We start from the raw sequence: 12,229 nt of genomic DNA, 5'->3' as shown, positions 1-12,229 counted from the left end.
CAGTACAAGGCCTAGAGTCAGGAAGATTCATCTTTCCAAGTTCAAATCTGGATTCAGACACTAGCTGTGTGATTCTGGGCAAGTCACTTGATTCTGTTTGCCTCAGTTCCTCATCTGTAAAATAAGCTGGGAAAGAAAATGGCAAACTATTTCAATATCTGTGCCAACAAAAACCCCAACTAGGGTCATGAAGAATCCAGTCTTGATTTAACAACAATTTAAGAGATTAACTCAATTTACCCTTCAGCAAAAGCTAGGCTATTCAGAATTGGGAAATTAGTTTGTGGAAAAAGTAGAAGTACCCTAGAGTATTAAATGGTTTTCTGAGATACATCTGCAACTTTGAGAGGATGTTCCTTATTTTTAACACAACTAGGGTGCTGTTTAAAAAAGAAACTTGTCTTGTGGCTCAATTATTATTGAAAATAATAAATAATAAATCCTTTTCTTTCGATGCCAATAAATAATGCATTTGCCTATCTTTTCCTCCTGAGCCCACCAAAGCAAAAGTAATGTTTCTTATAAGCCTTTGATTTAAACCTTGGTTAATAGGAAGAAATAATGTTCAGAAAGTAATATTTTTGATTGATACATAGTTATAATTTCATCATCATTAGGAATATATTTTCCTTAATCTTATAATTCATAATTACTTTTATACTACTTGGGAGACATGTTCTTCACATCCTTGATGTCAACCCATGTCATTGTTGCCTGTCATTGCAAATTCTTTGAGAGCTGGCCAAAACACTTGTAAATTGACTGAAACATCATTGAAGGTAGACAAGTATTTAATGGTTCTTTGTATCTGACTGTTCTTGAGGAATTTTTGTATTATTATTTTCCTTTCCCTTCTCATTCTGACCAACACCTTTGAAAAAGATTGTTGTAGAGGAACACTGTGTCCTAGTATTTGAGAATGTGTCCACCAGCAATTATCCCAATTTATGACCTTTGGTGAAAGCCATTTGCATGCCTCAGCTTTCTTACCTGTGAAATTAGCAACAAATATAGAAGTACTCTTTTTGCTTTAAAATAAATTTAAAATTCACTATTAAGATATTTAGAGAAAAGTTTCTTCTCTTTAGTTCCCTGGAGTTGGCTAGTCATCAGAGACTCAGAGCTGAAAAAAAAAAAAAAAAAAAAAAAAAAAGCTGAATGGGTAATCACTACTAACAAAGTAGTAATAAGGTAACTTCCAAATATGAACCAATTATTATTAATGGATTTTGATTGAATCTGAAGTGATGTCATTTTCTACACAGAGATGGCTGGAGGCTCCAGCAAAATGGGTGAACTGACTCCTGGTGGCAGGATGCTATTCTTAATTTTATGGAAAATCTGAATAGGGAACCTACAAGCTGCTTGAGAAACCCACCATATTCTTGGGAATATGCTTAACTTCACATTCCAAATGACCTTACAAAATGAATGTAGGAACCTTAGAAATGGTCACATTTCACAGTATAGTAAAATGCAATAGCTACTATTACTTAGGGCCGGGACTTGGAAGGAAAAAGAGACTGTGTAAAGCTGTAGTGCAGTTTAGTCTGCGGGAGAGACTGAGGGGTGACGATGACTTGGACCAAGGATTGGCTCTCCCGCGGCTAGGGGACAGAACACAAAGGAAGCCCCAAAAGGCCAGGTCTCAAAAATGAGGAAACTAGGACTGCAGAAGCTCTGTGTGTGTGTGTGTGTGTGTGTGTGTGTGTGTGCGCGCGCGCGCGCGCACGCGCGTGCATATTCATTGGGGAGAAGGCTAGAATGTGCACGGGAACGCGAACGTGTGTGGTGGCTAGAGGGCGTGAAAGGCTGGGGAGAGCCAGGCGCGCGTGGCAAAAGTGGCTAGTGGGTGGCGGCAGGAGGACCTGCGCGCGCCAGCTAGTGGTACGACGCGTGGAGATGGGAGTGCTCCGCGCAGCTGGGGAGGCTACTGATAGCCGCTCAGGGCTGTGGGCACAGGTGTCAGTCCCGCTGGCGAAGCTCCCGGCTGGGGAGGGCGGGATGCTCCACAGCCGCGCTAAGCCGCACTCAGCACGCCCGCTGAGGAAGCGCGGCCCCCTATCCCAGTAGCTCCTCCAACTTACGCGGAGGACACTAATCCTCCCCACGCAGCTCCCGCGGAAGAGAGAGACGAGGTGTGCACCAAATCTGTAGGGGTGATGTGGGGAGCCAAGGCTCTGGGGACTTGCTCCCAGGCCGGGGACTGGAGCTTCTCTCTCACCGCCGCCAAGGGCTGGAACTGCTTTCGTGGTCACTGAGTAGGGAGCGGGGGCTCCTCCACAAGGGGAGGCGGGAACCCGGGTGGAGAGGTCAGGTGCGAAAGGGGTCTGGATGAAAGGGGTCTGCACAGTCGAATGGGTGTCTGTTCCTATCTGGAATGAAGGGAGATGCAGTGAATGATTCCTCTCCAGGACCCCGAGAAGTGCTTCAGGTAAAGAGAATAGCTGTTGTCTACTCCTTCTTCCCCGCTCCAAATCCCCACACTATTGGCTCCTCCCTTCTCTCCCAGACCTGACCTCTCTTCTTCTTACCACCTTTGCAACCCCCTTCCCACCAAACTACCTGTCTCCAAGTTTCCCCCACCATCCTCTAAGCAGCATCCCTCAACCAATCCCCGTCCCGCCTCTTTTCTCCACCCCATCTTCAAAGTCTACCCTCTACCTCAGCTTGCAGCTGTTTCCTTTCCCCCTTCCCAGTGATTATTCATCACTTGAAGCATTTTAAAATGTAGTTTAGGCATCTTATTTTCATTCGCGGGGGAAACAATGATTTATAATGCTTTGGGAAATGAGCTACCAAATGGACTTGGGGCTAAATAGATATCTCCTTTACAAGGATGTGTGGTTTTGGTTCGTTTGCTGAACATTGATTTACTCTAGACTCTATCCTGACTGTCCCATTGACCACTATCTGAGCTGCTGAGGAATTTTTATGACATTTGGGTAAAGGGAATACCTGGCACCAAAGAGAAAACAAGTGAGTTGAAAGTTCTACAATGTTTTCTGTGGCATTTTGTAATGCAAAGGAAAGTTCCCTTAGAATCTTAGATAGAGGAACCTTTATTGTGATCGGTATTTGGTGATGTGCATTTTCCTTAATTGATTTTACTTTTTTAAAAAGTGAAAACTTTTTTCTGTTTAGTAATTATATATTTGCATTTTGTCTCTGTTTATAGAAAGTTAAACAAAGCAGATTTAAACATTTCTTGAGAAGTAATTTATCACTAAAGGTAAATTACTTTGTGGTTATGTTTACATATAAAGTTTTTCAGTGAAGTGGTGAAACAAGCTTTTGTAAAGAAATATGTTGTACATGTAGACCACTATATGTGTAAATTAATGTTAGTTTTAATTAAGAAAACATTCTTTGGAGATAAAAATGACAAAATGATAGTATTTTTTCTAAAACTAAGGGAAACCTTTCATATTTGGTTACTTTCTTTGAATTTACTTTTTAGGATGAATAGAATATAGGGATAGTATCAGAATCTGGTAGGTTTCAAACTGAGACCTAAGATTGTTCCTGTAGTTTTAGTATTGGTTTTTGAACAATTTTGTTAACATTTTGTTTTGACTGGTATTAAGAAAAAATTTTAATTATCCACCTATGTAAAACTAGTTTGCAAGTCAAGTATACCAGAAGTGTGTTTTTAACAACTTTCTATGTGGAGAATTTATTCTTATTATTCAATTTGAAGTACACTTTATCTTAAAAATCATGTTTTGTTCTTTAATAATAATGTTCATTATAACACATCACAATAGTCAATAATAGTATTTAGGAATGCTGTTTTTTTAAAGTTATTGATGACTTTAATGTACTTTTAAACTTGGCTCTCTGACTGCTTTAGGCATAGAGGCTGTAGTTTATACATTATAAAGATAATAATATAAACAACTGACATTTTTCCAATGCTCTAAAATTTACAAAGCACCTTACATAGATTGAGATCATGGGATCATAGATTTATGAGCATAAGGGAAAACAAATGTCATATAGTCCTACACCTTCCTTATTCCCAGATGAGAAAATTGAGACCCCAAACTGAGTCTCGGGGTGATTGTGTGATCTGCCTGATGTCCCAAACATTATGAATAATAAAGAAAAATGTGAACCCATATCCTCTTACTGCAGAGAAAGTGAGCTTTCCAAGGTACCAAACAAAGATATAATCATGACCACCAAGAAAATAAAATATTTGTTATATGATATTATAGAAAATTATGGTTTTTAATTCATCAGACTTCATATTTAACAAAAAAGTGAAATTTAAAACAACTTTGAACATCCTTCAGTTAATGAGTAATAGGTAATTTTATGAGAATATTTTATTAATTATGGGGAAAGGTTGCTTAAAACGACTAATAAAAAAGTACATTCACACTATTCTTATCTCTTTGGAGGTGTTTTGGTCAACCTACTCAAGGATAATTTCCTTTGTATGGCTAACATTCAAGTTGATTGTGTGCTCTAATATTTAATTCTGCTTTAGACTAAATGAGTATAGTTTACAATTTGTTGATATTCTCTAGTTTATCTGGAATGGCATTATTTAAAACTGAGAAATGGCATCAAAGGCAATATTAATTTTAAATCCTACAGAAACAGGTTGCTATTACTGTAAAATCAAGTTCAAGATTCTTATTTCATCATCTGTTTTCTGTTTGTATTATATAGAGTGAGGTGATTAACAATGAGGAAATATAGTTTTCTTTAAGTACAAACTAATTTTAAAATTGACAGTTTTCTAAATTGCACAAGTTAAATACAGTGTTCCTTATTTTAGTGAAAAATACATTTAGTGAGAAATAACAAAGACATTTTTATGAGAAAGTGATAGAAAATTTGTATTTGTAAGAAAGTGGGAAAGATTAAATCTCTATGGATGAAGACCCTGCTTAATGAGAGTCTATATTTTTTAAATGGTGTCTCATAGAGAACATGACCAAATGAAGAATGTTAATTTCACTGGAAAGTACAGAAAAGTCTAAGTGAGTTATAGGACAGTCATATGCAGAACTACTGATGCAAAATGTTTTCTGTGACATTTAATATTATTACTGGTAACAAGAGCAGTAACAATCTACTAAAAAAGGATACAATGGCCACAAAATTGAAAATCCATATGAGGAGTTACTACAAAACTAAACAAGAGAGATGAAAGTCAAACAGCTAAGCAGCATACAGGCAGAAACAAACAAATAAACAAACAAAAAACCCTAGGATCATATTTGCAGCTAAACTAAACAATGACTGCTATAAAGGAATTTCTGAGAGAATGCTAAGCTCTGAGCTGAATTTTGTCAGTTGATATTTGTTTATATTTGCTAGTAGCTAGTTCGTTATTCTTGAATATCATATTCCTTTGAAAGCTCAATTACATAAAGTCTCCCTCTCCCCTCCAGTTTTCCTCCCAAGTAAGTTAACAACTAAACTCTTCTGGGCTAATGGCACCACTTGGTGGCCAGGGTAAAAACCATATAGCCCAATAATCTTTTCCAAACCACTTTATTTCCTTCCTCTCAAGGATAATAATGCATACAGTGTTCCTTCCCCCAACCCATATTTTCCCTCTATCTTTCACCTCTGACAGATTAGTTAATTTCACTTCAGATAAGCTTTATCTCACCTGTCCACATACATCCCTTGCTGCATTTTGCCTATCTTCCCAATCCTTCTAAGCTACATCAGGAATTTCTGTTTCACTCTCTGCCTCTCTCTTCATTCCATTTATGAATCAGAAAACTATTACAGTCTTGGTAAGGCAACTTCTAGCAATACATCTGTACCAAAGAGAAGGAAAGCTATATGTTCTTAAGTGAAATCAGACATAATAAAGAATCAGTGCCATTAACGTATGAAGCCCTTGAGAATACTCAGAACTTCCTTTCAGAATATCCATAAAAGTCTAGCCTAATTAACCTAATTGTCTTCAAGCAACAACATCCAAAATTAATAAATGTTGACTGAATTGGAGTGAATTATTTAAAAAACTAGGAAGTATAAAATACTCTGCTAGGTACTGAAGAACAGAGATAAAACTTCATATTAATCTTAAGCTCAAGAAACCTAAAATTGTGTGTTTATGTGTGGTGAAATGGGGGGTTATTATATATGCCAGTCCACATTATAAATTACATATATTTAATACCTGGGACATTAGCTATTAATAAATGTTTGTTGGTTAATATAACCAGTTACAGTTTGATGAGTATTATCTTATTTGCATCTCACAACAATCCTATAAGTTAATTATTACAGTTGTCATCTCCCTTTCACAAGAAAACCGAAGTTAATCAATTATTTTAAAGAATATTTCTCATGGTAACACAACCAGTCAGGATGATAGACAAGATTCAAATACAGATCTCTCTTGACATCAAGTCCAGTATTCCTCTTTTCATAGTTCCTAATCATTACTGCATGATAGAGCACAGAACAAATTAGATATAAAGGGAGAAATTTAGTCAGTGTTCTAGGAAAGTTTGACAAGAATATTTTTGCCTGAGGGACAGTGAGAATCAAAATAGGCTTTATGAAGGCCTTGGTGCTTGAACTGAGTTTGGAAAGAAGAGAAGACATATAATATTTTGGGGGAAATATACTGAAATGGCAGTATAAATAATGAGATCAAAGAAAAGCTACTAGTCCAGCTTAACTGGAACTTAAGAGTACATCAAGGGGAAAAGTATGAAATTAATCAGAAAAGTTACATTGGATCTATATTCTGAACAACTTTAATGTTAAGATAAGAAATTGACATTTTCTGTTTTAAGGCAATAGAGAGTAACTGAAGGCCCTTGAGGAGGAGAATCATATTGTTTAACTTAGGAATTATTTTTTTAAAAAAGCTGTATTGTGTATGGATTTTTTAAAAGAGCAATTTTGAAGCTATGAGAACAATTAAGAGGTTATTATAATAGTCCAATTAAGCAAGGATTATACTTTTTATGAAGCAAGATATAAAAGCAAATTTGTATTTAGTCTGAATTATCAGAATTTATTGACTAACTGGAATTTTTTTTAAGTTTTGTAGGAAAAAAATGAAAACCATAAGGGTCTAAACTTGGGTGCTGACTATCTAAATAAAGAGGAAAATGAGATCCTTCTATTTAACAACTATTTAACCGACTATTTAACAACTAGATATTGAAGATAAGGGACAGAGAAAAATCAAAGAAGAATAAGGATTCCAGACTGGATTAATGAAAGAATAATAGTGCTATCAGTAGAATTAAAAGGAAGTTAGATAGAGGTGAAGATTTATGAAGGAAGATGTATGAGCTCTCTTTCAGATATGTTGAGTTTCAGGTGCCTCATAAAAACTTGGACTAAGACTAAGTTCAAGAGAATTTGGACTATATGCATAGATTTTGAAGTTATCTGTGAAGAGTTTATAACTGCAACATAGCTGAAAATTTTGTGATTTGCTTTAATAATACATCCTTAAAATCAACAAGAGAAGCTATGATTCTGGACCTGTTATAACAAGGAACAACTGACTACTGAAATAAAAATGATGAAAAGTATAATATGTGAGGCACCATAGAATCAGAAAATTAGATTTTTAAAAGAGTCAGAGTAGAATCCTAATACTCTGCAAAGGGTCAGCCCAAAATGAATGGAAAGATATCAACAATGAAATCCTGCAGCCATACACAGAACATTTCCAAAGAAAAAAGTAAATGAGTAATTCCCTGACAAGAACAATTTGGATACATAGGGAACTCATTGACAAATTCAGACTTATTAAAAATTCTTGTGTGGAAAATGAAATAAGAATGGATAAATGAGGATTATATAAGTGTAGCACGTTCTTTTAAAAGCATGAGATAATATTTTTGTGTCAGCAATCTGGGGAAGCATATGGAACACTTTTCAAAACAACATTTTTAAATGCATAAAGTAAAAAACACAGGGTTACAAGGAAATTGAATATACTGAAATGCAGTTTTAAAAATCTTTAAGTTCATGAACTTAGGTCTAGATTTTCTACTAGACAGAGTAATATTAGGAACATTAAAAACCCATATTTAACTGAGTCTAAGCATTAAAACTAAAGATACCAATAAGCAGGTGTTTTCTTTTCTTTATAGAAATGTTAGGAATAAGGGGACAATCAAAAAATTATTGTGTAGCAACTATTCAACATATATTTTGCTTCTAGTTTCTCTTTTAAGAAAAATTATCTGTGGACTGGCAAGGATAAAATCATTATAGCCTAATTGGTATAATGTTAGGAAAAGAATTAATTGTCCTCAATAAGTTAGAGTCACCAGGCTTGGAAGAATTTTATTCTAGGTTACGGAAAAAAAGACAGCCATGATTGATGTCCCACTTTCAGTGACTTTTTTTTTTTTGAAAGATTGTGGAAAATAAGAAAGGCGCCATTTACTAGAGAAGAGCAAATAAGATTTTAGTTTAGAGGAAGGAGTGGAGGAGAAAGGAAGAGGAGGCATCAGCAAATAATACCTTATATTCAAGTCCCAACAAAACTCTAGACTTAGAATTTTCCTTGGAAAATCAAAGGACTAATTTGAAAACTTTTTGAAGCAATGATCATCAAAAGTCAATGTGACTTAAGCAAGACTTGGTCATGTCACGTTATACTCATTTTCTTTTTTTGGCAGTAACCAGACTGACAAATTAACAGAATCATATATAATATGCCTATTTTTCTGTTTTTTTTTCTAGTATCCTTGTGGACAAGATATAGTCTTAGGTGATAGGATGATTAGATGTATTTAGATATGTTTGAATGGCTTGACTAAAAAAGTAACCATAAATTACTTGATACTAATTTGTAAGGAAGCCGTTACAGCAGGAATTCTTGCACAAATCCATGAGTTTTTATGTTTAGATTTCAAGGAGTTCATGAACTTGGATGGAGAAAATTATGTTTTTATCTTTACTAATTGAAGTTCAGCATTTGCTTCCATTATTTTAAAAAATATTTTGAAAATAGGTGCATACACTCCACCAAAAACTCTCAAGAAGGAATATGCCACCAAAAAATAAGTCAGAAATTCTGATCTAGCAAGAACATCTATCCTTAGCCATGTGGCAATTAATTTTCTTTTTTATCCCTAACTTGCTTGAAGACATAGATATAGACTGGGAAGGATAGGCAATATTAGGTGGCATTCAGAATCCAAAAAGAGTCTCAACAAACTAGAATAATTAAAAGCATCCACTAAGATTGAATGTACTAAAAAAAATTTTGCAGTGAACCAAAATATCAATCTAAATTAGTAGTGTGATATAACAATGAGCAAAGCTAATGCTAACTTAAGCTTCATTGAGACACTTAGAATATAATATAGAGCTCTGGGTATCACATTTTAGGAAGGACATCGAGAATCTCAAAACATGTTCATACAAAGATGAGTCAGTGATGAGATGACTAGAGCACCTGTCACTTATGAATCAGTTAAAATAACTGAAGGTTAGCCTAAAAAACATCAGATGTTTAGAATTAAAGATTATAATGGTTATCTGAGTATTTTGAAGGCAATCAAGTAAAAGAGGAATAAAGCCTTTCTTTTCCCCAAAAGAAGAATCAGAAACATTATATTGAATTTTTAGAAAAATATTTAGTCTCAAAGTTTCTGACATGTAAGTGTTTGATAAATGTGTTGTTGTTTGGTTAATGAAAGAAAGTACTCCTAATGGTTAGAGTTGTCGAAAAGAAGAGCAGATTGGCTCCAGAAGTAATAGTTTGTTCTGCTTTCTTGGAATTTTTTCCAACAAAGGCTTAGTTCATGACCACTTAGTACAAAGAAATAGCAATAATAAAAATAGCTGGCATTAAATAGCACTTTAAAGAATTTGTAAAGCGCTTTACACCATTTATTCTCACAACATTGGAAAGTAGGTATTATTTTACTTGATTTATCTAGAGAGTCATAGGCTTTTGACTCCCACCTACAGAGCTGGAAAGGACTAAAATTTCATCCAGTCTGAACTCTGTCATTTCATAGATAAAGAAAGCTTAGAGAAAGAGGAAGTGATTTATCCAAAGTCAACCAGACAGATGAGTGGCAGAGATAAAATTAAAATCTCTCTCCTCTCACTGGAAATTCATTGCTGTTTGTAGGAGCTAAATTTTCATTCTTCAGTTGGATTTAATTACCAGCCTGACAATGTTCTTTCACATTGAGAGTAATTTAGATACATAGTTATTCAATAAACATTTGAGGACTAACCTATCAACCAAACCAACATATGTACCATTGTGCATATGAAGAAATGCATTCCACTTTTCAAATAACTGACTTGCAAAAGGACTTTTACCATACATTCCTTCAAAAGTATTTAATTAACTATTATTTGTGAGACACTGTGCTAGAAATTATGTAAATATACAGAATTTTTCAAAGATACTTTCCCTGATGGAACACACAAACTAGTATAATATATAATTCATTTCCAGGTATGTGTTGTTTCAGAGTTAACAAAACTTTCTTCACAACAACTCTTTGATGAAATTAATGCAAATTTTATTGACTTCATTTTATAGAACAGGGAAATTGAAACCAAGAAATATTTAGTGAGTTACCCATTGTCACAATAATATTAAATATCACATTTGTTGACTACCTATGTTTTCTGACTCCAAGTTCAAGGCTTTTCCCATTAGTCAATTATATTTTGGGTCACTATAATTTTGAGTCTCCTTTTATATCTATTTAAGAAAGAAATTCATCAAATAACTTGAAATTCCTTATATCATAATCGTTTGTATCATTGTATTTTCAGGATTATAGCAAACCTATCTCAGCAGGTTAGTAATTTCTGCAACTTGTTCTGAATATAATTTTATCATCTTAAATATCATTACTATTTAAGTTATAAAGTTTTTTGTATATAAATTCAAAAGTTGGCATTATTGACAGAGATTTCCTTGGTTAAGGAAACATCTTTCTCTTTTTAGCCAAGAGCATAGAGAAATAGTTAACATTTATTAAGTGCCTACTGTGTAAGGTATTATGCTAAGCTCTGGGAAGAAAGATATTAAAAAACAGGGATCTGTTCTCAGAGATCTTACAATTTCATGTGAGAAGACCACATACAAAAGGAAGCTGATTGCAGTATATTGAATGGTGGTATTTAAATTGGTGAATATAAATGTTTTCATTTATTATGTACAAAGTCCTTTTTTTTGTTGTGTGAAAGTTCTGTGTTTGGATTTAAATTGTTTAGTAGTTTCATTTAGTAATTTAAGTATTTAGTTATTTAGAGCAAAGATATCATAAACACATCTCTAATTTATGGTATCTTTGACATAGGTAATCTTGGAGTGGGACAGCTAGGTGAAGTAGTGAATCAAGCATGGTGGCCTGGAATTAAGAAGGCTCCTCTTCCTGAGTTCAAATCTGACCTCAGATACTTATTAGTCATGTGACTCTGGGTATCACTTAACCCTATTTGCTTCCATTGTCTCATCTGTAAAATGAATTAAAGAGGAAAATGGCAAACTACTCCAGTAGCTTTGCCAAGAAAGCTCCAAAAGGGGTCATGAAATGTGCCCAACTGAAAAACAAGTCAACAACAAAAACAAAAATCGTAGAGTAGGGAAAATGAACTTGAGATGTAAAATTGTAAATATTCTATGATTTTGAAAAACAAATTTGAAGAGACAAAATGTACATGTTTCTGTGAAGTTTGAATAGTCTGTTGCAACTCTTGTACATATAATATGCTAAAAACAAAGACTACTCATTATTCATTAATAAGTTGAATGTCCTTCTTTCCACTAGAAGATGCTTATTCTCATTTCTACCTAATGAAATTGGAGCCATCTAAAAAGCCACCTCCTTTATAGATACTTCTCTCCCACTCTCCTTACCTCCTATTAATCCCAATAACACTTTTTCCCCCAATAGTTATTTTCTTTCATATCCTTTCTTTATTACTCATATAATCACTTGTAGTACAGGCCTTCCACTTCTCTTTTTTATACTGTTTTAATAGCTTTCTGACTGGTCTTTTCTAGCTCACAAATTCTATTACTTCTCCAGCCTACCCTTTTTCACAGATGGCAAAATAAATTTCCTAATATACCAGTCTAGTCCCATAACTCATTTACAACTTTTTATTGAGAAAGTAAAATATTAAGTCCACAGTCTGGCATTTTAAGGACTTCTACAATTTGACTCCAATCTGTCTTTTCACCCTCATATCACACTATTATCTTTGAGATACTCTCTGTAATTTTCTGCATCTT

The 12,229-nt window shown here is 34.4% G+C and overlaps 1 protein-coding gene across 1 annotated transcript in view; it reads left to right on the top strand.

Annotated features, from left to right (window-relative positions):
- The first annotated feature begins 2,000 nt into the window (after nucleotides 1-2,000).
- SGCG (sarcoglycan gamma) overlaps nucleotides 2,001-12,229 on the top strand; it is a 328,977-nt gene continuing 318,748 nt past the window's right edge. Inside the window, exon 1 of the mRNA XM_051986574.1 lies at nucleotides 2,001-2,434. Within this exon, the coding sequence (XP_051842534.1) occupies nucleotides 2,381-2,434 (54 nt within the window). The 5' untranslated portion in view covers nucleotides 2,001-2,380. The remainder of the gene's footprint in view (nucleotides 2,435-12,229) is intronic.

The sequence above is a fragment of the Antechinus flavipes genome, chromosome 3, assembly GCF_016432865.1.
Source record: "Antechinus flavipes isolate AdamAnt ecotype Samford, QLD, Australia chromosome 3, AdamAnt_v2, whole genome shotgun sequence".
Classification (NCBI taxonomy): domain Eukaryota; kingdom Metazoa; phylum Chordata; class Mammalia; order Dasyuromorphia; family Dasyuridae; genus Antechinus; species Antechinus flavipes.
This window is presented reverse-complemented; position numbering and strand designations above follow the sequence as displayed.